At 47.2% G+C, this 24,196-nt stretch overlaps 1 protein-coding gene across 3 annotated transcripts in view; it reads left to right on the forward strand.

Moving 5' to 3' along the window:
- Window positions 1-972: 972 nt before the first annotated feature.
- Window positions 973-24,196, forward strand: part of NME9 (NME/NM23 family member 9) — a 28,865-nt gene continuing 5,641 nt past the window's right edge. The window contains exons 1-10 of one of the 3 annotated variants that reach the window (XM_055413086.2): window positions 973-1,016; window positions 1,470-1,506; window positions 4,558-4,615; window positions 9,389-9,492; window positions 11,540-11,611; window positions 13,297-13,413; window positions 14,476-14,551; window positions 19,692-19,774; window positions 22,018-22,110; window positions 23,010-23,164. In XM_055413086.2, the coding sequence (XP_055269061.1) occupies window positions 1,474-1,506; window positions 4,558-4,615; window positions 9,389-9,492; window positions 11,540-11,611; window positions 13,297-13,413; window positions 14,476-14,551; window positions 19,692-19,774; window positions 22,018-22,110; window positions 23,010-23,164 (791 nt within the window). In that variant the 5' untranslated portion in view covers window positions 973-1,016; window positions 1,470-1,473. Of the gene's footprint in view, window positions 1,354-1,469; window positions 1,507-4,557; window positions 4,616-9,388; window positions 9,493-11,539; window positions 11,612-13,296; window positions 13,414-14,475; window positions 14,552-19,691; window positions 19,775-22,017; window positions 22,111-23,009; window positions 23,165-24,196 lie in introns of all 3 variants that reach the window. The other 2 variants (XM_055413079.2, XM_055413073.2) reach the window with 2 other exon arrangements.

Below are 24,196 nucleotides of genomic sequence, written 5' to 3' on the forward strand. Positions count from 1 at the left end.
GGATTCTCCAGGTAAGAATGCTGGAATGGGCTGCCATTTCCTTCTCCAGGGGATCTTCCCAACCCAGGAATCAAACCTGGGTCTCCTGCATTGAAGGCGGATTCTTTACCAACTGAGCTACAAGGGAAGCCTTCAATTTGGGTTTATCTATTTTTTCTTTGCAGTTTAGTCAGTTTTTGCCTCAGGTATTTGGATGCTTTGCTGTTAGGTGCATACACAAGTATTGTTATGTCTTCTTGGAGAACTGATCCTTTTAGCATTATGTAATACCTTCTCTTTATGCCTGATAAATTTCCTTGCTCTGAAATCTGTTTTGCCTGAAATTAGTATAGTGACTCCAGCTTTCTTTTCATTACTGTAGCATGGCATAGTTTCTCCACCCTTTTACTTTTGTCTTTAAAAACAAACAAGCAAAAAAATCCATTTAAACCTGTGCTTTATATTTAAAGTGGATTTCTTGAAGACAACATATAGTTGGGCCTTTTTTTTTAATCTCCTGGCAATTTCTTTTAATTGGTGTAGATCATTCACAGCATGTTTATAATTGCTTCTATTTTCTCCACTTGACTTTCATACTTAATTTTGAATTTGTAATTTTGTATTCTTTATCTTGAAGGAAACCTCTTCAGATCTGTCAAAACCTGGGAGCCACCCCTGCCCAGCAAGTATTCAGTAGCAATAGAAAAGCTGCATGCCAGTCCTGGTGGGACAGAAGGGATGCAGGAATGGAGGATGCAGCTCTACGGTACATGATGCACCAGATCTGTGCTCTGTGGGTGCAAAAGATCCAGACAGGACAAACTCTTCAGAGAATGAAAGTCTTTCTACAGTCCAGTCCTGACAGTAAGAGGCGGGACACCTTCCTGCCTTTGCTCTAGCCCAGAGTGGGCGTGGCTTATGTGTACTCCGGTTCATTTCTTGGCAGCCTTAGTACCCCCTCCCCGCCTCCCCGCGAAGTGTTGCCATGACGACCGTGGCTGGGTCGCTGCAAACTCTGTTGGAAACTCTCGCTGCAGGTTGAGGACCCGGTACCTGTTTGCAGGGGCTCAGTTTCCCAGGAATAAATGGGGACAGTAGGGATGGCAGGGTTCTGTAGGCTTTTTCGGCCCAAATTCCTTGGCAGGCGTTTCGGGGCCTGATGGGCTGCGTGGCCCGGCGCCCCTACTCGGGCCTCCGCGCGCGCCCCTCCACCAGCTCCCGGCGGGGAAGGGACTCCGCATGTCCACAGAAAACCTTTTGGCGAGCCAAGAGTCCTCGGGCTTAAGCTCAGCTTTCTCCGTGGGGTGTTCACTTTGGATCACTGCGTTTATTTGCTGCCATTCATAATTAACTTGAAGGAGCGGAGTTGAGGAGGTGGGCGCTTTATCTGAAGGAGGCTCTAGGCTTGCAGATCTACTCAATGTTTTGTCGTGAGGCTGCGGCCAGAATGGCCTGAACCCTCAATAACATAGGTTCTGTCTTCTTTGTAGAGCCATGGGCAGCAAGAAAAAGGAAATTGCCCTGCAGGTAAGTCTCAAGGCGAAGTTGGCTTCCAACACTAGGTTGAGGTGGAATAGGGGGAGGGGAGGATGGTCTGGAGTGGGAAGTGCAGTATAAAAATGACTTCCCTGGTGGTTCAGTAGTCAAGACTCTGTGCTTCCATTGCAGGGAGTATAGGTTCTATCCGTGGTGGGGGAACTAAGATCCCATAAGCCGCACAGTGTGAGCAAAAAATAAAAATTAAAATGTACTATTAAAATGTAGCATATAACAGTGTTCGCAAACTTGAATATTGTACCCTTCTGCCTTAAAGGAATAAAAGCTTATCTTGACTCTAGTGATGACAATTTTTGTGTGTGTGCATTTAAATATAAACATGAGGAGAGCATGGCAACCCACTCCAGTATTCTTGCCGGGAGAATCCCATGGACAGAGGAACTTGGCGGGCTACAGTCCCTAGGATTGCAGAGACAGACACAACTGAAGCAAATTAGCATGCATGCAAATATAAACATATAATCATAAACTTGGATAAAAGGTGCTTAAATTTATAATGCTTATGCAACCATGAAAGTGAAACATGAATTAAAATAAAACAAAAAATAGCAAGAAAATATGAATCAGTATAATTCGATCTGACATATATTTTGTTGAGGTATAATTATGACTTGCTGAGAGAATGTGTTATAAGTTCTTTGAGTCTGGGCATATGTCTGTAACTGTGACCTCTCTGCAGACCCACTTCTCCCATCACTGATTTCTTAAAATCATTTGCTTATTAAAAAAATGTTTTGATATTTTGTGTGCTACACTTTCCTTATAGAGTGCTTTACTTCATTTGCACCTGTGACAAGTGAATTAATTAGACAATAACTACTTATTGTCCTGGCTCTGGACAATAAGTAGTGCTTGATTCTAAAGTGATGGTAAAAAAAAAATGCAAGCATGGAAGGGGATGGATGTGGGATGGAGGGCTTTATCATCATAATGTAATGGGGGTGCCTTTTAAAGTAAACTTTAAAATTTTTCATGGTCAGACTCTAGGCACCTCTCAGTAGATGGGCAGTGGTCTCCAGGCATCTGATTTCTCCTTTATTGTTCTCTGTGGCATCAGCACTTTACATGTGAATTTGCATGTGATTTTTAAAAAGAAGAAAGCAATATCAGGCTAAGGATAGTGTGCAGGGGGCTGGATGGGCAGGGAAGGGAAGAGTTTTGGTCTGGAAGTCAAAGATTTGATGCAGTTCTTGACTCTTCTGGGACTTCGGATAAATCATATAACTGCTCTGGGCTAGAGCTTGCCCATCTGTGGAAGGAGGATGTTGGGTGAATTATCCCTAAGGGCCTTCCAGCACTGAGATTTTAGTACTCGAGAGTTATGAGACTTTTTCTATGTCTGTAAATCAATTCTAAGCACCTGGCCCTGTCATTTATTGCTGTGAATAATTTCCTCAACCTCTCTGAGCCTCCGTGTTCTTTGTGTAAACAGGAGGGATGATACATACCTGGCAGAGCTCTGGTGATGAAACTCCTTTAGACATGTCCAGGATTGTGGCTCTAAGCGCTTGCCCCGTATGACTGTCTCTTCATGTCTATGTCTGATATTCCCTTGGAGAGTAATAACATTTGTTATCAATTTTTGTCATGCATATTCCCCAGAGCTCTGAGTTCATGGTGCTCAAAGGAAGTGCTCCCTTTTGCTGAGGAGGGGGTGAGGGGTCGCTATGCACTGAGGCCTCTGTGTAAGCATTGCTTCTCTACCAGGTCAGCTCCTTGAAAACAGCGTTCTAGGGTCCACCAACCAGGAACCCTGTCCTCTCCCTAGGTAAGACTATTTCGGGTTCCTCAGTTGATCCAATATCCCAGCAATATAACTCCTAGGTATTTACTTACTGAAGACAAATGAAAGGGTGAACGCAAAAGAATGTTCCTAAGTCTTTACTCATAAGAGCCCCAAATCATCCATCAAGCAGAATGTGATGTTGTCATACAATGGAACGTGCTCAGGAATAAAAGTGAACAAACTACTGAGATACAATTACACAGATGAACGCCCAAAATACCCTGAGCAAAAGAGACCAGCACAAAACAAGACATGCTGTACTATTTCATTTACGTGAAGTTTTAGAATCAGTAAAATCAATTTGTTATGAAAGAAAGCAGCTTAGTGTTTACCTGAGGAGAGGAGTAGGGAGTGACTGGGAGGAGACCAGAGGGAACTTTCTGGGGAGATGGAATGTTCTGTATTGTGATAGACGTGTGGTTGCCTGGGTACATGCGTTTGTTAAAACTCACTCATGTGTAACAGTTTAGTTCTGTATGTCTCACTACATATAACTTATACCTCCATACAATGTATAAAAAGACAAAAAAGCCAAAACAAATGAGTACCTCCCTGTACATAAATTCAGATACATGTCAAAATTTAATGTTGAGTAAAAACCCAAATTGCAAAAGAAGATCTTCAATATAATACTGTTTATGCTGATTGATGTACACAAAACAATTTTATATATAGTTTTGGCAAAGTAACAAGTAAAAATGATTTTTTAATTAAAAAAATTTCTTGGCTGTGCAAGGTCTTCGTTGTGGCATGCAGGCTTTTCTCTAGTTGCTGCCCATGGGAGGCTTCTCCAGTTACAGAGCATGGGCTCTAGAGGGCACAGGCTCAGCAGTTGCCTCACATGGGCTTCTCTAGTTGTGGTGCCTGGGCTTAATTGCTCCGAGGCATGTGGGATCTTAGTTTCCTGACCAGGGATCAAAGCCATGTCTCCTGCAGTGGAAGCCGAATTCTTAACTACTGGACCACCAAGGAAGTCCCAATAATTTTTTAAATGAGATTTTTTTAGGATAGTGGTTATTCTTGGGGTTGGAGGCAGGAGGAGAGAGAGGAGAAAAGAAGACTGGGCAAAGAGGGCAGCTTGAGCTGTATTTGTGAGTATTTCATTAAGAAAGAGACGGAGAGAGAAGAAAGAGACCTGACTGATAGATATTAGTAGATAACCTAGAGCAAACGCACCAAGTTCCCTCCCCATCGGTACCCTCAGTAATACAGCGTTTCTTCTTCTCTGATGCTAGGTCAACATCAGCACCCAAGAACTCTGGGAGGAAATGCTCAGTTCCAAAGGACTAACTGGTAATTTAACATTATTTTTTAGACCCATTCTTTTCAAAATTCCTAAATGGCATATTGACCCATGGAGGGAAAACCTGCAAAGAGTATCATTTCCCTATAACCTTGAGTTTCATAAATAAAGAAGAAGGTGATTCTTTTGTGTATATATACATGTCTGGTTTCAGCATCTGTTAGTCCAATTCAGGAAACTAGTCAGTACTGCCAGATAGCAGGGTTCCCTTGTTTTAGAGCTGACTGTCATGCTCACGGCATATTTGGTGTTAAAATCACTTGAGGCACAAAAGGGGGAGGTATTGAAAGGAACAGGGGATCTCTTGGAACTCAAGGGCTGGAATGAGAGCCAGGTAGCCCAAGAGAGTGGAGCCAGGGTCTGCACAGTCACTAGGAAACAGCACAGCCTCCTGGTCCCCTAGCCTCCTTGTATCAATATCTATTGCTGAGGAACAATTTACCCTAAAACTATAGCACTCAACATTTATTATCCCAGTTTCTGTGGACCCAGAATCCAGGGGTTGCTTAGGTGGGTGCCTTTGGCTTGGGGTCTCTCACCAGGCTGCAGCTAAGGAGTCAGACCAAAATTGTCAAGGCTCAACTTAGAGTTTAACTCACTTCCAAACTTGGTCATGTGGCTTTGGCAGATCTTCAAAGATCATTTCCAAGTCCATTCCTGTGACCATTGGCAGGATATAGGTCCTTACTGGCTGTTGGCCAGAGACATCCATTTCTTGCCATCAATTCCTCTATAAGGCTACTCACAACATGGTAGCTTCTTCCCCCTAGCCCCTCCACCCAAAGCAGGCTTCAGGGAGAGAGGAAAAGAGAAAGCGAGCGAGTACACAAGAGAGGTGGGTGAAAATCATGGTCTTCGTGTAACCTAATCTCAAAAGTAACATCCCATCGCGTTTGCCCTGTTTGTTAGCCACTCTGGGTCCAGCCTGCACTCAAGGGCAGAGGGCCACACAGAGGTGTGACTCCTGGGAGACAAGGCCCACTGACGGCATCTTAGAGGATGCCCATCACAGCTGCTCCCCGCTCTTCCTTTCTCCACTTCTTTTCTTCTAGAAGGGCTCTATTTTTCTGTCTGGTCAGTTCTCTCTATCAATGCACCTGCTCTGTCAGCTTGTATCTGCTCTCATCTGTCTCCTTCGCTGCCCGCCACACCATGACTTTAGCACTCAAACCCCCCTCCCCCAGCCCCCTCTCAAGACTCAATTTGTCTCTGCAGCCCTGTCACCCACTGCACTCTGGGGTGTGTCCTGGCCTCCAGCCTGTTTCCAGCACACGCCACTAGGTTTCCCACTTCCTCACTCATATCCGTGTTGTTCCTACTACCTGGAGTATCATGGTCCCACAACAGACTACAGAAATCTTTCTGCTTCTCAGGCAGCTCTAAAGCAGCCTCCTTGAATGAAATCTTTCCTGAACCTCTGTGTGGTCACTTCCACCTGGTGTCTCTAGGGCATTTGGGGTGGGACTCTGTCTCAACCTTCCAGCACACAGCCAACCTTGTGTGGCCCCTGTGTGGCTGGGCAGTCCATGCCTGCACCCAGCCTCTAGACACAGGGCCATTGTCTTTTCATCTCTATCTGGAGCACATTAGTCCAGGACTGGGCTGAGTGGGTACTTAATAAATGCGGTTGCACTGATCCAGGATGGGGTGTGAGTCTGGCCACACTCTATTACCTGAGGGGTTATAAAACTTTGTTGATGGTGCCAGGTCTTAACTATTTTTTCCATATGGTTTGTCTGTGCAATCAGAACACGGCTCCTGGGTAAAACTTCTATATCTTTAATAACAAACACAAAAGAAAGTGAGTTTCTTATACTCATAAGTAAGAAAACCACAGACTCATCATGTTTTGAGGATTTGCCATGTTCCAGGCACCCTATGTGATCATAGCTGCCATCTATGGAGCGTGGAATTGTTGAACCCAGCACTAAGCACCACACGAGGGAATCGTGTGGACTGAAGGCAGCAGGGGCTCATCTGCCTCGTTCATCAGGCAGTCTCAGGCAGACATGAATCTTTCTAGAGCCAGCAGAGATTTGTGCCCAAAGTCAACCACCATCTTGGAACTCTGGTTGGCTCACTTCCATCTGCCTTCAAACATGCAAAAGTCCATTCAGGTTTGCACACACACACACACCCCTACCTTTTCATTTTTCTGCCATTTCTTTCCTTCCTTCTCTGTTTCCTTCCTGCCATTCAATCTTTTCATATAGTTTCTCCCCAGTCCCCAGTTTCTTCTCCCCCATAACCATGGCAAATGTGCCTTTGTCCCCACCACGCCTCAGAGAGCCAGGGAGTGCAAGAGAAGATGGGAAGCTGGTACAAATGATGGGCTGACCTATCAGTGAAAATCCTGCATAGAGATGGGTAGCTAACTGTGTCCCAGTTTTTTGTTTTTGTTTTTTAACCTGCCAGAGCTTGAACCTACTCTCCTTGGTGGGCTTGGATACAGGGCTGTCTGAGTATTTCAGGACTTTTTCCCAATATGACCCAAATGCCTTTCTCTCCCATTACTGTGGTCTACTGAAATTGCTCAACTGTGAAGCAGTTGTCCTCAAGGAAGCCCAGAGCTTCATCCTCCACCTGGATGCTAAGGACCAGATCCCTCTCTCTTGCCCCTGCTGGTGTCTAACGCCTTTGGGACCATTTGGTCTAGACTCTCTGGCTGGTACTGGAAATACAGCATATCTGGAATCTAGGTCACTTTCCTCCCTCCCCAAACACTCTTTCCCTGCCTCCACTCAGTTCTTTTCCTCTGCTGGGCTCAGTGGTGGGTCTTTCTCACACCCGCAGGACTGTCACCCCCGAGTCTTTCCACTTCCTTTTCAAAGTCTCAGGGATTCTTCCCTTCCTTCCATCCCTTCCTTGACACGGCCACCCCTGTGTCTGGCTTTCTGATCCCTCCCAAACCCAGTCTGGTTCTCACTATCTCTGCAAAACTATGTTGCTTGGCTGAACTGACTCATACTCTTGAATTTGTGCATTTTCATTCCTAGAGTCATTGAAAAAACATGAACTGTGGCATCAGATAAACCTCAGTCCAAAACTTGGTTCTACTCCTTGAAAATTTTTATTTTGTTTTACCTTGGGTTGGTTATTTAATTTCTATTTCTATGGTAGGATAAAAATATCTATGTTGCTGGATTTTTTTGAGAGAAAAGCCAAGTGCAGATGGCTTAGTAAATATTAACTCTCCTTTCTAAAAACTTACTGTGAGTCCTCATTGCCTAGTAAATCAGGATGGAGCGCCTCAAACCCACATTCCTTGCTTGTCCAGTGTTCTCTGTCACCACTTCCCACAGCCCAACCCTAGTGGCCCCCATGCACCCCTACCATTCTTCCCACCATGGGCTCCCTCTCTGTCCATCCAAGCCTGGCATCGCCACAGTGTCCAATGCAAGTCACCCCTCCACTGGGTAACCTCTTCTGAGTTCCTACGGTACAGTGTTAGTGCTGCCAGGGTCTGTGCTAACTTCAGTCATGATAATTTAGGGAATTCCTTGGCAGTCCAGTGGCTAGAACTCGGTGCTTTCACTGCCAAGGACCTCTGGTTAGGGAATTAAGATCCCGTAAGCCATATGGCACAGCCAAGAAAAGGAAAAAAAGATAATTTATACCATGTTTTATTAATAAATGTTCTCATATGATGTGAAAAATTGAAATGTAAACTTTCAAAAAGTAAAATCACAAATTGCATGCTATTAAAACTGGCAGAGCTGAGAGTTTATAAGCAGTGTCCACACTCCCTCCCCATGACCATGCATTCCTGCTGCTGAACAGAAAGGCCCTGCTGTGTGGATCAGACATGAACTCTGACTGCTGAGGTCTTCATGAAGACATCGTTTCTCTAAAATGTGACCATCAGGATGTCACCATCTAGCACTTACTCGCAGTGTCTGACTAGTCTGGGTGGGTCCTGAGTGTGTCCGCTGCACACGTGGTGGCTTTGCTGCTTAGCTTCTTGCAGGCCTCGAGGTCTAGACAAGAGGGTCCCTCATATCCAGTTCCTGCCACACTCCAGAGACCAGGACCAAGGCAGAAATAGGCACCCCAGTTTCTACCTAGGTCTCTCTTAGGTTCACTTTCTGGGGGAACAATGTTGATTTGTTAGAGTAGGTAAAATTCCCCTTTACCCAAAGCAAGTGGCTTTTAACTTGTCAGGAGGAAAGGGTAATGCTGTGTTTATTAGCTAAGAGTTGACTGTATGCTGACAGGTCACCTACTATTCCTTTTAGAAGGGATACTTTCAGTCCAGTTCAAATAGTAACAGAGGGCCTCTCTGTGCTAGGCCTGAAAATTCCTTGTGGTAAAGGATGCATGTTAAGTAAGTGATTTTCACTCTACTCACTTCACTGAGTTTAGAATTTGGAACACTGAGTTCATAAGGGAATGCTGTGTTTCCACTCTCGCTCATGCTCTGCTGGGAGAATAAATCCTCTTAACCAGCAAATGGGGCTTCCCTTGTAGCTCAGTTGGTAAAGAATCTGTCTGCAATGTAAGAGACCTGGGTTCAAGCCCTAGGTTGGGAATATACCCTGGAGAAGGAAATGGCAACGCATTCCATTATTCTTGCCTGTGAAATCCCATGGACAGAGGATCCTGGAAGGCTACAGTCCATGAGGTCGCAAGAGTTGGACATGACTTAACGACTAAACCACTAAACCACCACAGCAAATAAAGATGGCCATCGGAGTGGGTGGGAATGTGCTGGTATCAATTTTGCCTGATGTGGCTGGGCGCTCCGGCTTCTTGGTTCCCCGCAGTTGTTGACGTCTACCAAGGCTGGTGTGGCCCCTGCAAGCCCGTGGTGAGCCTCTTCCAGAAGATGAGGGTGGAGGTCGGCCCGGACCTTCTGCATTTTGCATCAGTAAGATCCTCTCTCAGCAGAATGTCGAACAATGGTTGCAAAAAGACCTTAAACATTGAAAAACAGGAACAGGAAGCCTGAGGGGCCTTTTGCAGATCATGGAGAGTATTCGTTGTGGAGTTTCTGCTGATGCCAGTTTCTTGGGGGAGGAGGTTTCCTGCCTTCCCTGCCTCCCGCAGTCCCGGCGGGCTCGGCCACCCCTGGCGCTGGAGCAGGGACTGCTTGGCCACTCTGAGGCCGGTGCTCCTCCTTCTTGTCTCCTGGACACTGTGAAGCCTGGAGTCTCACTTCCAGAGCACAGGGTTTAAGATCTCTATCTTTGCTCCTTAAAGGGGACTTTCAGCGAAAGTTTCCTTGGGTCAGTGGATGGAGATGGGAGTCACTTCCAGAGACGCGTGTAGGAGACGCGGGATGAGCTGCAAGGGGTGAGGCTCAGCCAGTGAACACAGGAGTGACGCTCCCTCGCGAGGACTCTGGAGAAGCTGGGCTTCCGGGGCTTGCCCTCCTCCGGGGAGCCGGTTGTGAGGCTTCGGTGGAGGAGGGCAGGAGGGCCTGAATGGCGGGCTTTATCCAACCTGGAGGCAGAGCTCAAGGACCCTCCTGTGTCCCAGCCATTAGGGGCAGACGTGGGATGGTAGCGGAGGCGCTCCCTTGATCCGGAGCAGGAGAAGCTGTCATTTCCTCCTTATTTTATTGCTCAAAAAACTACACTGGCAACATATGGGTAACCCATATGTTGACAGGACACTTGTTAGGGTTCTGATGAAAAGACATTAGAAGGAGCAGCATGAGAGAGAAAAGCCAGGGCTCCACCTGGGGAGGGTATCACTCGTGTGTGTGTGTGTGAGAGATGTGTAATGTATGTATGTGATGTGTGGTGTGTTATGTGTAACACATGTGTTATGTAGTGTGTTATGTGTAGTGTGATATGTGCGTATGGTGTGTGTTATGTGTAATCTATGTGTGGTATAGTATGTGACTTATGTGTAATGTATGTGTGTGATGTGATATGTGTGTGATGTGTACTGTGTGCGGTGTGGTGTGCAATGTATGTGTGTGGTATGGTGTGTGTGGGTGTATAACGTATGTGTGTGCACATGTATGGTGTGTTATGTGTATGTAGTGCATGTTATGTGGTGTGGTGTATGTGTTACGTGTAATGTATGCATGTGTTGTGTGTGTATGTGGTATATGGTGTGTAGTATTGGGGGGTGTGGTGCAGAGTGTGTGTGTGTGTCTGTGTACGTGGGATGGGGATGAAGTGTGTGTGTGTTTTGTGGGGTGAGGAGTATATGTGTATGTGATGTCTGTGTGTGTTCAGTGTGTTGTATGTGTGTCTGTGTATGTGGTATGGGGATGAGGTGTGTGTGTGTGTGTGTGTGTGGTATGTGAAGGTGTGTGGTGTGTGTGTGTGTCTGTGTGGTGAGTGTGGTGTGTGTATGTGGTATGGGGATGAGGTGTGTGTGTGTGGTATGTGAAGGTGTGTGGTGTGTGTGTGTGTCTGTGTGGTGAGTGTGGTGTGTGTATGTGGTATGGGGATGAGGTGTGTGTGTGTGGTATGTGAGGGTGTGTGGTGTGTGTGTGTGTCTGTGTGGTGAGTATGGTGTGTGTGTGTGGTATGGGGATGAGGTGTGTGTGTGGTATGTGAGGGTGTGTGGTGTGTGTGTGTGTGGTATGGGGATGAGGTGTGTATGTGTGGTATGTGAGGGTGTGTGGTGTGTATGTGTGTGTGTATGTGGTATGGGGATGAGGTGTGTGTGTGTGGTATGTGAGGGTGTGTAGTGTGTGTGTGGTATGTGAGGGTGTGTGGTGTGTGTGTGTCTGTGGTATGGGGATGAGGTGTGTGTGTGTGTGGTATGTGAGGGTGTGTGGTGTGTGTGTGTTGTGTGGGATGAGGGATATGTGTGTGTGTGTTTGTGGTGTCTGTGTGTGTGTATGTGGTGTGTGATGAGGTGGATGAAGGGTGTGTGCGTGTGTGAGATGTGTGTGTGATATGTGTGTCCCACGTGGTTCTCCCATCACCCTGCTGACCATCTGTTTCCTTTAGGCAGAGGCAGACTGCCTTGATGTTCTCGAAAGATACCGAGGGAGGTGCGAGCCGACCTTTCTGTTCTATGCTGTGAGTATCTTTTGAGTCAGGGATGGTCCCATGGCTGCAGCCCTGAGGGTTCAGAAGGATGCCTCTCACCAAGAGCCCACACTATTCCCAGCAAGAGGTGCTGGCTTCTCCTGACTTTATTGTTTGGCCGAGGACCAATGCCCTCAATCACAGCACTGCTCGTGGGCAGAACCCTGAGGAGTCACTCTGGGCTGTAGGCCTCCTGAGGGCTGGACTCGGGACAGGGGACGATCCCCTCGGACGCCTGTGCGCCTTCTAGCTCGTGAGCACTCTTGACTGAAGTCTCACTCCCAGCACAGAGTTTGGCGAGTCCCACTGTGCTCCACAGAAGGAACACGAATGCCCCACAACCTGAACGCGTATTTACCTTTGTTTCATCATTAAATGTGAAGACATGTTGACATAAAGTTGGAAATGGGAAGGCCGATGGATGACAACCAGTGGTTCAACATTTGCAAGACTGCCTGACTGCCTTCAGCTGTGACATCCATGCGGGGCTCCCAGCCCCCAAGGGCCCGCCATCTCACATCTGGCTCCTGGCTTTATGTCTCCTGCCAGGCCCTGAAGACAACAGGTTGATTTTTCTCCTCTTGACTCAGTGCAGTGCTCCATCACACAGTCAGGGAAACTGGGGTCTGCTCACCAGGGCCGGGGTTGTTTAGTTTGGAAACCTTTGGGTTCCTGCCCTCGGCAGCAAGTCTCACAAGTTAGAAGCGTCTGGTGAAATATCATTTGAGCTTCGGCCTTCAGGAGGGAGATTGAAGTTGTTCGAAGGAACTTGGTGGGGGAGGGAGGGGAAGCGGGAGATGCTGAGATGGACATGCCCCCCAGCCACATGGCATCAGAGCTCAGTGGCAGAAAAGGCGTCATTACCGCAGTGGTTGGCTTGCCTGAGCCTGGAGCATGCGGATTAAAGCGTCGGTTATAATGGCCATGTGGGGACATGTGTCAGCTTGTCACCATCGTCATGTAGTGGTGGTCCCCGAGGGTGGGACGGATGCAGAAGGAAGACCCGGTGTATGTGATGGTCTGCGATGGGCACGGAGACTTCTGAAGAATCAAAGACGGGAGGCTCTAGTCCACTGCAAACAGCACCTCCACTGTGAGCTTCTCCCTGATCACCCCAGATGGGGTTGGAATTGATTCTTGCCCCAAATCCCAAGCACCCCTATGAATGCAGTGGCCTTATCCTGTTGTCGTTGTTTCTCTGACAGCACCATCCCCCTCCCCACTGCACTCCCAGCTCACTGAGGGTGGGGTCTGTTCAGGCTGTATGTTCTGCGCCTCTGTCTTGGTGTTGGGCAGAGTAAGTGCTCAGTTGATACTTGTTGGATGAAGGAGCCACAGAGAGGCCACACTTAGTGACTCACAACCTATGGCCCTGGTCCTCCCCCACCTAACTCCCTGCTGTCATGAAGGAAGTCTTGAAGGGAGGGGGGCAGAGAAGTGGAGATGCTGAGATGGACATGCCCCTCAGCCACATGTCATCAGAGCTCAGTGGCAGAAAAGGCGTCATTACCGCAGTGGTTGGCTTGCCTGAGCCTGGAGCATGCGGATTGGAGGCCATGGGCGTGGGGTCCATGGACCTTGACCTTGGGCACACTTCCAAGCCCTTGGACACTCACTAGCTCTCAAAACAGGTTGCTGTCGTGTGATCTGAGCAGGATCTCTGTGCTGTGTTCCAGGGAGGAGAGCTGGTGGCGGTGGTGAGAGGAGCGAACGCCCCACTGTTGGAGAAAACCATCTGCGAACAGCTGGAGGCAGAAAAGAGGGTGCTGGCTGAAGGCAGAGAACGGAGAGTGGTAAGTGGCCAGGCCAGCAGGTCCCTTCCCTGTCCCACCAGTGTCCTCCCTCTCCCTGGAAAGGGGCAGTAAATGCCCAGCTGCTCAGGGGAGGTGCCAGGCCCACTGGGAAGTCTTTGAAGAAGTCACCCTCTTCATCCAGAGCTCTTTAGTGTCTCATCTATTTCTCGTTCATCCCCACTTCATCTCCCAACAGGGGCTTCTGTAACCCTGACAGCGAATTCAGAAATGAAAATGAAGTTTTGGATCCAGGAGTGGGTTGGAGGAGTCAGCCTCAGGGGGCACATCTCTCCTGGTGACCTGCCCTTCCCTCTCATTCCTGGGTTTTGTGACCCAAGGGGGTTCATTTCTTTAACTAGAAATGGGTCATTACTTTGAGAAATAGGATCAGAAAGCACTGCTTGCGACTTAGGTACAATATTTTCGGGATAACATGGACTGTGAGTTTTTCATAAAGAATCGGCAGCCTTTGAAATTCGACACCCCTTAGTTAGAAGTATTTTCTGGTGCTCTGAGCGGCTGCCACAGGAGCCTTAATGTTGTGCAGTGTCCAGTGTTCAAATTTTCACACTCAATTCCAAAGAGCAAAGCCCTGTTCTCATAGAATGGATTGGAATCAAATCATACATTTCCCCCAGAAAACTGGCAAATTTTCCCCAAGAAAGAAAACACTTGTGCCTCCTCCACAGATAAATGACCTATCTTTACTCCTTCCCCACACAGTGTAGCCAGTTGCTTTCTATTTGTATTTCAGTTCTTTGTCTGCTTGTCAACTCTATTTCATCTTTCTTCTTCCTTAGTTTCTACTTGATGCTCATGGAAACAGGCAGACTCTAAACCTTATTAAGATCAGCATGGATTTCCTTGTGTTCAATTGCTCTCACCCTCTACCACCATCCAGTTATTCAAAAGGACCTTGAAAAGTTTCCAAGACTGATAATCTTGACCCTCTCCTTTTGCTCTGCATTTGGAACCTTTACTTTCTTGGCTTCTGTTGGTTGTTGAAGGTCTTTGTGGAATTTTAATCAGCTGTACTTTGTGTCTGTGACCAATTTGTACTAGATTAAAGATGAAGCTCTTTCTGATGAAGATGAGTGCTTTTCTCATGAAAAGAATGATGGTGATGAGGAGAACCTGGGTGAGTACAGAACCAACAAGCAAGCAAAAGGCAATGCAGACTCGGACTTGACGTGTTTTTTAAAAATATATGAGTAGTAAGTTTATTGAATAATCTGAACTCTGGGAAAATAACCCATAAAACATTCATCTCCAATCACCTGACTTCAAACATACTGTGTTAATCTCCCTCCTGTGCTTTAATGGCATCTTGAGTGTCTTTCTGATCATGTTCAACTATAACAAGTGTGACTTTCATGACAATTACTGAGCATCAGGAAAGACCCTCTTAATAAAGTGGAGGGGAATGACACTAATAAGGTAAAGTAATGAGGTGCTGGGGTTTCCTTAGTCCTTATTTAAGAACTTGAGTTTCTTTAACCATTTTTCTCAAGTGTGAGAAAGTCAGCTGTACCGAACCCCTTCCTTCCCCTCAGTCCCGTACCCTCTTCCTCTTAGTCCCCAAGTATAAACTCATGGATTTTACACTCCTGAGCATCACTGTTCTTCCTGAGCCTTTAATATGCGAACATCTTGCCCTGACAGTGGGAAGAGAAGCTAGAAGTTAGAGAAGTTGTTGCTGGCAAGGTGGCTCCTGATGGTCCCTGAGACACCAGAGGAAACCAGGATGTGGCTCAGGACCAAGCAGGAGAGAGGAAGAAGTTCTGATTACTGCCTGAACGAGAAAACTGCTATTCATGGGTGGATGACGAGGACTGTCTGAGATGGATGCTAATAAGGGATGTGGTGCAGTTGAGGAGAGCAAGAAACTTCAAGTGTGAAAGGGAAGTCAGCGATTTGGCTTCTGCAGGAAACATTTGTTGTCTCGTTTATGGATTATCTCTTCTTGTCCCCATTAGTTCAGTTCAGTTCAGTCGCTCAGTCGTGTCCGACTCTTTGCGACCCCATGAATCACAGCATGCCAGGCCTCCCTGTCCATCACCAACTCCTGGAGTTCACTCAAACTCACGTCCACAGAGTCGGTGATGCCATCCAGCCATCTCATTCTCTGTCGTCCCCTTCTCCTCCTGCCCCAAACCTTTCCCAGCATCAGAGTCTTTTCCAGTGAGTCAACTCGTCGCACGAGGTGGCCAAAGTATTGGAATTTCAGCTTTAGCATCAGTCCTTCCAATGAACACCCAGGACTGATCTCCTCTAGAATGGACTGGTTGGATCTCCTTGCAGTCCAAGGGACTCTCAAGAGTCTTCTCCAACACCACAGTTCAAAAGCATCAATTCTTCAGCAATCAGCTTTCTTCACAGTCCAACTCTCACATCCATACATGACCACGGGAAAAACCATAGCCTTGACTAGACGGACCTTTGTTAGCAAAGTAATGTCTCTGCTTTTTAATATACTATCAAGGTTGGTCATAACTTTCCTCCAAGGAGTAAGCGTCTTTTAATTTCATGGCTGCAATCAGCATCTGCAGTGATTTTGGAGCCCCAAAAAATAAAGTCTGACACTGTTTCCACTGTTTTTCCATCTATTTCCCATGAAGTGATGGGACCAGATGCCATGAGCTTTGTTTTCTGAATGTTGAGCTTCAAGCCAACCTTTTCACTCTCCTCTTTCACTTTCCTCAAGAGGCTTTTGAGTTCCTCTTCACTTTCTGCCATAAGGAGAGTGTCATCTGCATATCTGAGGTTATTGATATTTCTCCCGGCAATCTTGATTCCAGCTTGTGCTTCTTCCAGCCCAGCGTTCCTCATGATGTACTCTGCATATAAGTTAATGACAGAATGATTTCTGTTCGTTTCCAAGGCAAACCATTCAATATTACAGTAATCCAGGCCTATGCCCCAACCAGTAATGCTGAAGAAGCCGAAGTTGAACGGTTCTATGAAGACCTACAAGACCTTTGAGAACTAACACCCAAAAAAGATGTCCTTTTCATTATAGGGGACTGGAATGCAAAAGTAGGAAGTCAAGAAACACCTGGAGTAACAGGCAAATTTGGCCTTGGAGCACAGAATGAAGCAGGGCAAAGGCTAATAGAGTTTTGTCAAGAGAATGCACTGGTCATAGCAAACAGCCTCTTCCAACAACACAAGAGAAGACTCTACACATGGACATCACCAGATGGTCAACACCGAAATCAGATTGATTATATTCTTTGCAGCCAAAGATGGAGAAGCTGTATACAGTTAGCAAAAACAAGACCATGAGCTGACTGTGGCTCAGATCATGAACTCCTTATTGCCAAATTCAGACTTAAATTGAAGAAAGTAGGGAAAACCACTAGACCATTCAGATATGACCTAATCAAATCCCTTATGATTATACAGTGGAGGTGAGAAATAGATTTAAGGGACTAGATCTGATAGACAGAGTGCCTGATGAACTCTGGACGGAGGTTCGTGACATTGTACAGGAGACAGGGACCAAGACCATCCCCATGGAAAAGACATGCAAAAAAGCAAAATGGCAGTCTGAGGAGGCCTTACAAATAGCTGTGAAAAGAAGAGAAGCGAAAAGCAAAGGGGAAAAGGAAAGATATAAGCATCTGAATGCAGAGTTCCAAAGAATAGCAAGGAGAGATAAGAAAGCCTTCCTCAGTGATCAATGCAAAGAAATAGAGGAAAACAACAGAATAGGAAAAACAGGAGATCTCTTCAAGAAAATTAGAGATAGCAAGGGAACATTTCACGACCAAGATAGTCACGATAACGTGATCACTGACCTAGAGCCAGACATCTTGGAATGTGAAGTCAAGTGGGCCTTAGAAAGCATCACTACGAACAAAGCTAGTGGAGGTGACGGAATTCCAGTGGAGCTATTTCAAATCCTGAAAGATGATGCTGTGAAAGTGCTGCACTCAATATGCCAGCAAATTTGGAAAACTCAGCAGTGGCCACAGGACTGGAAAAGGTCAGTCTTCATTCCAATCCCAAAGAAAGGCAATGCCAAAGAATGCTCAAACTACCACACAATTGCACTCATCTCACACGCTAGTAAAGTCATGTTCAAAATCCTCCAAGCCAGGCTTCAGCAATATGTGAACCGTGAACTCCCAGATGTTCAAGCAGGTTTTAGAAAAGGCAGAGGCACCAGAGATCAAATTGCCAACATCCGCTGATCATAGAGAAAGCAAGAGAGTTCCAGAAAAATATCTATTTCTGCTTCATTGACTATGCCAAAGCCTTTGACTGTGTGGATCACAGTAAACTGTGGAAAATTCTGAAAGAGATGGGAATACCAGACCACCTGACCTGCCTCTTGAGAAACCTGTATGCAGATCAGGAAGCAATAGTCAGAACTGTACATGGAACAACAGACTGGTTCCAAATAGGAAAAGGAGTATGTCAAAGCTGTATATTGTCACCCTGCTTATTTAACTTATATGCAGAGTACATCTTGTCCCCATTATTTTCTCCTAAATCCAGTCTCTCCACTTAGGAAACTACACAAAGCCTGCCCTTGCCCTTAGCCTTCCACTCCTCCCAGCTCAGCTTCCTGGTCCACACTCCTTGGGCCACCCTCTCCTCTGTCACTGCCCATCTGCTGCTCCCAGGGCCCCAGTGACCTTCTTGGTGCCAAATCCAGTAGGCAGTTACCAGTCAGAGCCTGTGGTGTCCTGCTGCAGGCTTGGCTGCCGTCCACAGCGTCTTCCTACTCAAAACCCTCTTCGTGAGCCTTCCCTGGTGGTCCAGTGGCAAGGGGGATGAGTTCAATCCCTGGTTGGGGAACTAAGATCCCACATGTGCTAAGTCATTTCAGTCAAGTCCAAATCGTTGTGACCTTATGGACTGTAGCTCGCCATGCTCCTCTGTCCATGAGACTCTTTGGGCAAGAATACTGGAGTGGGTTGCCTCCTCCAGGGACTCTTCCAAACCCAGGGGTTGAATCCGCATCTCTTACGTTCTTGCGCTGGCAGGTGTGTTCTCTACCACTAGTATCACCTGGGAAACCCTAAGATCCCACATTCCTGTGGCCCAAAAACCAAAATAGAAGCAATATTGTAACAAATTCAGCAAAGACTTTAAAAATGGTCCACATGAAAAACCCACAAAAACAAAAGTACCCCTCTTCTTGTCTGGCTGGTGTCTGAGACATCTCAGTCTTTCTCGTAATCCTCATTTTCTCTGGTCTGTCCACAGCCTCCCTTCCTCAGCTTCTTTTCTTTTCTCTCTCTTCAGACTGGCGTTCTTGGGCTCCTGCTCTGGCCTCTTCTCTTCTCACCTTATACGTCTGTGCGGTCTCTTTAACTGGTCAATTTATAAGGGGATTTAAAGTCCAAGGATTCATAGGATGTTAGAAATAGTGCTCATGGAAGAATGCACCGATTGGCTGCTTAACATGATCAACACTTTTTCAGCCCACATTTTTTAGATTTTCAGAGTCAATACAACTGATGTGAAAGTTGAAAAGAGAAAACAGGTCATGGGGGATATAGTCTGTGGACAGCCTACAGAGCTCACCAAGGCCGAGTCCATACACACGGGAAGCCAACAGGGAGGGGTTTGTGCACAGATGTGGGTCCCCCGAGGCGTCTGGGCCTGAGCAGTGGACGGCGGCCATGCGGCATCTCCCTCACCACCACAGCTGCTTGAACTGTGGACACAGCCACCCAGTAGCCTGGCCAGTGAGCTCTGACTGGTGCCTGGGCTCCAAACAATGAGGCGGCCGATTCTCAGGAGAATAGGACACAGACAGAGGAGTTTGGTAGAACGTGCCAGCACTGAACGGACTTGGGGCCTGGGGCAGCCACCATTGACCACATGCTAGAAAGTCAGAAAGACACACCGAGAGGAGAACACAGTTGGTTGCAGTTAGAGACCCAAGAATCATGAGGGGGTGACAGGAAGGGATGAGAATGTCCTGGCCTGCTCCGCCTCTGTTCCAGCTCTGTCCCCTCTCCAGGCTGACTTGGTTGTTTCTGGGTTTTGTTCCTGAGTCGTCTTCGATTTCCTTCTCCACCTCCCATCCTCTCCTCCCTCTCCACACTCTCCCTCCCAGGTCGTGTCCCTTGCAGCCAGGCTGGGGTTGGGGTCTGGAGCCAGACCCCTGCATCCACTAGAGTCCAGGTCAGCAGAAGCTCAGCCAAGAGGCTGGGGGAGGGAGGCGGGGGCTGTGTGGAGCTGCACGGTCCCTGCAGAGGGCATCCTGAGAGCCTCCTGTGAGTCCAGGGTCTGACAGCACCATCCCCGGCTTGTTGCAGTGTCATCAGAGAAGGCCTGCACCTTGGCCATCATTAAACCAGACGCGGTGGTCCATGGGAAGACAGATGAGATTATCATGAAGGTAAGAGAGACAACGGGAGACTTCTGAGTTGGGAAGATCCCCTGGAGGAGGGCATGGCATCCCACTCCATTATTCTTGCCTGGAGAATCCCCACGGACAGAGGAGGCTGGCGGGCTACAGTCCATGGGATCACACAGAGTCGGACACGACTGAAAGACCTAGCCCAGCAGCAAGAGAGACAACATTTTCCTTACAGACTATCCTCGGGTCTTCTCTGGTGGAAAAACAGGGCTGGGGCATAGTGTAGCAGTGTCCTAGGGGGAAGAGGTGTCTAAGGAGTTTTAATTAAAATTCCAACGAAGTAAATCACAATATTTCTTTATTTTTGGCTGTGCTGGGTCTCTGTCGCTGTGTGAGGGCTTTTCTCTAGCTGCGGCACATGGGGCTGTTCTTTGTTGCCGTGCGGGGGCTTCTCGTTGGCGGTGGCTTCTCTTGCTGTGGAGCACAGGATCAGTAGTTGTGGTGCAGGGGCTTGGTTGCCCTGTGCCATGTGGGATCCTCTCAGACCAGGGATCGAACGCGTATCATCCATGCACTGGCAGGTGGATTTCTTAACCACAGGACCACCAGGAAAGTCCTAAATTACAGTTTTTAAATTGAATCAGGTCAGATATGATGAGAATGAAGGTCTCTGCTGCTTTTAATGTTGTTTTCCCATCACCTTTTACTTTCAACACATTGAAATGTGAATTTGTGCTTGCTTTCAGTTCAGCTCAGTTCAGTTGCTCAGTCATGTCCGACTCTTTGCGACCCCATGGACTGTAGCATGCCAGGCTTCTCTGTCCATTACCAACTCTAGGAGCCTGCTCAAACTCATGTCCATTAAGTCGGTGATACCATACAACCATCACATCCTCCGTCGTCCCCTTCTCCTCCTGCCCTCAATCGTTCCCACCATCAGGGTCTTTTCAAATGAGTCAGTTCTTCACATCAAGTATTGGAGTTTCAGCTTCAGCATTAGACCTTCCAATATTCAGGACTGATTTTTTTTAAGATTGACTGGTTTGACCTCCTTGCAATCCAAGGGACTCTCAAGAGTCTTCTCCAACACCATACTTCAAAAGCATCAATTCTTCAGCACTCAACTTTCTTTATAGTCCAACTCTCACATCCATACATGACTACTGGAAAAACCATAGCTTTGACTAGACAGACCTTTGTTGGCAAAGTAATGTCTCTGCTTTTTAATATGCTGTCTAGGTTGGTCATAGCTTTTCTTCCAAGGAGCAAGTGTCTTTTAATTTCATGGCTGCAGTCACCATCTGCAGTGATTTTGAAGCCCCCCAAAATAAAGTCTGTCACTGTTTCCACTGTTTCCTCAACTATTTGCCATGAAGTGATGGGATTGGATGCCATGATCTTAGTTTTCTGAATGTTGAGATTTAAGCCAACTTTTTTACTCTCCTCTTTCACTTTCATCAAGAGCCTCTTTAGTTCTTCGCTTTCTGCCATAAGGGTGGTGTCATCTGAGTATCTGAGGTTATTGATATTTCCCCCAGCAATCTTGATTCCAGCTTGGGCTTCATCCAGCCTGGCATTTCGCATGATGTACTCTGCATATAAGTTAAATAAGCAGGGTGACAATATACAACCTTGATGTACTCCTTTGCTTATTTGGAACAAATCTGTTATTCCATGTCCAGTTTTGACTGTTGCTTCTTGACCTGCATGCAGATTTCTCAGGAGGCAGGTACAGTGGTCTGGTATTCCCATCTCTTTAATATTTTCCACGGTTTGTTGTGATTCACACAGTCAAAGGTTTTGGCATAATCAGTGAAGCAGATGTTTTTCTGGAACTCTCTTGCTTTTTCGATGATCCAACGAATGTTGGCAATTTGATCTCTGGTTCCTCTGTGTTTTCTAAATCCAGCTTGAACTTCTGGAAGTTCGTGGTTCATGTACTGTTGAAGCCTGACTTGGAGAATTTTGAGCATTACTTTGGTAGCGTGTGAGATGAGTGCAATTGTGTGGTAGTTTGAGCATTCTTTGGCATTGCCTTTCTTTGGGATTGGAATGAAGACTGACCTTTTCCAGTCCTGTGTCCACTGCTGAGTTTTCCAAATTTGCTGGCATATTGACTGCAGCACTTTCACAGCATCATCTTTCAGGATTTGAAATAACTCAACTGAAATTTCATCACCTCCACTAGCTTTGTTCATAGTGATGCTTTCTAAGGCCCACTTGACTTCACATTCCAGGATGTCTGGCTCTTTACCAGATATATGTGTGTATATCTCCTACAGATCCAGGAAGCTGGGTTTGACATTTTAACAAATGAAGAGAGAACCATGACAGAAGCAGAAATGCGACTTTTCTACCAACACAGAGCTGGAGAGGTCAGCTTTTCAGTTTCCATTTATCCAACATGCTTGCATTTCTTTCTCTTTCTCCAACATTATGTTTGTAGATTGGTATTAGTTTGGGAGAAACCAGACTATTATGAAGAACAAGATTATGAACAGCAAGTGGGCCATGAAATTACTCTCAGCATTACAGGCTGCATCAGGGAGACGTTGCTTGGTATGCTCCCAAAGATTAGAGTTTGACTTTAACTTAAGTAATGAAATAAGGAATTTATTGGGGGGATACTCTGTGACTCCCAGAACTGAAGAAAGAAGGCTGAAGGAGTTACATGAGAAGGTGTGGGGACAAGAAGAACCAAGGCAGGGGTGTGGATTTCTGAAACAAACCCTTACAGGCAGTCACTTCAGGTGCTCCTGTTGGGTGACAGATTCAACCACGCTTCATCTGTTTCTGCTTCTGACTTACCCACCTGGGGGACAAGGTCTCCTAGCCTGGGCCCCCCTCTGAGGTGAGGAGGGTGTGTGGGGAGGGGTGGATAGGCATTGTGGTTGTCGGCCAGACCAGGACTGAGTGAAATGGGGAAGGGCTGCTCCCCAAAGGAAGCTTGAGTGCTGCTACTTGGAGAAGGCAGAAAGGTTGCAAGATGCTGCCAAGAAGTCTCAGCTGTAGCCCCTGGTTTCCATGTGTGTGGTCTTCTAAATGCTATCCAACTTCTTATAATTTCATGCTCAACCCCAAACATGTCATTTCAGAGCCTCATCTTTCTGCCTTTAACTTATATCTGGGTGTTCTGTGTCTTTGGGTACCACTTCCCCTCCCTGGGGTCTTCCAGGGCATGCTGGCTGGTGGCGAGGCAGCTCATGGACCCTCTTCCATCCTGGGGGTGGGATGAGCCCCTGGCCTGATTCACTCCTTTCCCTCCCTGTGCTAGGACACATTTGAGAAGCTGGTACGTCACATGTGCAGTGGACCAAGCCACCTCCTGATCCTGACCAGGACTGAGAGCACCGAGGATGTGGTCACTGCCTGGCGAACCCTCATGGGGCCCTGTGAGCCTCATGTGGCGAGGAGGGAGCAGCCTGACAGGTAGTGTCACCAGCAATGGTCCTTTCATGCCTCTCAGCACCTGCATCTGAGGAAGCCGAGAGCCCCGCTAGGGGTTCAGCCCAGAATTGTGGGAAACGCAGAGGGCACGCTGATGGCCATGAAGCTCCCTCTTCGTTATATGCTGGCGACTTCCTGCCCTTTGTTATGTACTTGAGGAGACCCTGACGTTCTCCCGCTCTGATCCCACCTCAGCCCTTCAGAGGACGCCTCCTTGCTGCCTCTTCCCCTCTTCTGAAGGCTGCTGTGGGTCCAGTCCTCACTGTTCTCTCTGTAGCAGAGGGTTTGTGCTCTCAGAGCCATCTGAAACCCTGACCCAGGAAGTACAGATTCCAGGGCTACACCCAGGCCTGCTGAGTCAGAGACTCTGAGTGGGGCCTAGGAATCGGCAGTGAAGACTCAGCCCCCCCACCCCTTATCCCCTACTCCCTACCCAAGGTGTCCTGAGGTCCCCTAGAGTCTGAGCACCCTGTTCTGCACACAGCGCTAGGCTGCCTTGGTCGGCTTCCTGGCCCCGTGTGAATGTTTAGCCTGACATCACCACTGCCAAATCCACTGTCTTGCATTTGAAGCTGAGAGAGACCCCGCCAACGAGAAAGACATTAGCAAGAGACTAAGTACTGGAATGGGTGAATTTAACTCAGTTCAGTTCAGTTCAGTTGCTCAATCATGTCTGACTCTTTGCGACCCCATGAATCACAGCACACCAGGCCTCCCTGTCCATCACCAACTCCCAGAGTTCACTCAAACTCATGTCCATCGAGTCGGTGATGCCATCCAGCCATCTCATTCTCTGTCGTCCCCTTCTCCTCCCGCCCCCAATCCTTCCCAGCATCAGAGTTTTTTCCAGTGAGTCAACTCTTCGTATGAGGTGGCCAAAGTATTGGAGTTTCAGCTTTAGCATCAGTCCTTCAATGAACACCCAGAATTGATCTCCTTTAGAATGGACTGGTTGGATCTCCTTGCAGTCCAAGGGACTCTCAAGAGTCTTCTCCAGCTCAGATGACCATTATA

Source organism: Moschus berezovskii, chromosome 1 (assembly GCF_049115385.1).
Source record: "Moschus berezovskii isolate FMDL1 chromosome 1, NW_MosBer_1.0, whole genome shotgun sequence".
Classification (NCBI taxonomy): Eukaryota; Metazoa; Chordata; class Mammalia; order Artiodactyla; family Moschidae; genus Moschus; species Moschus berezovskii.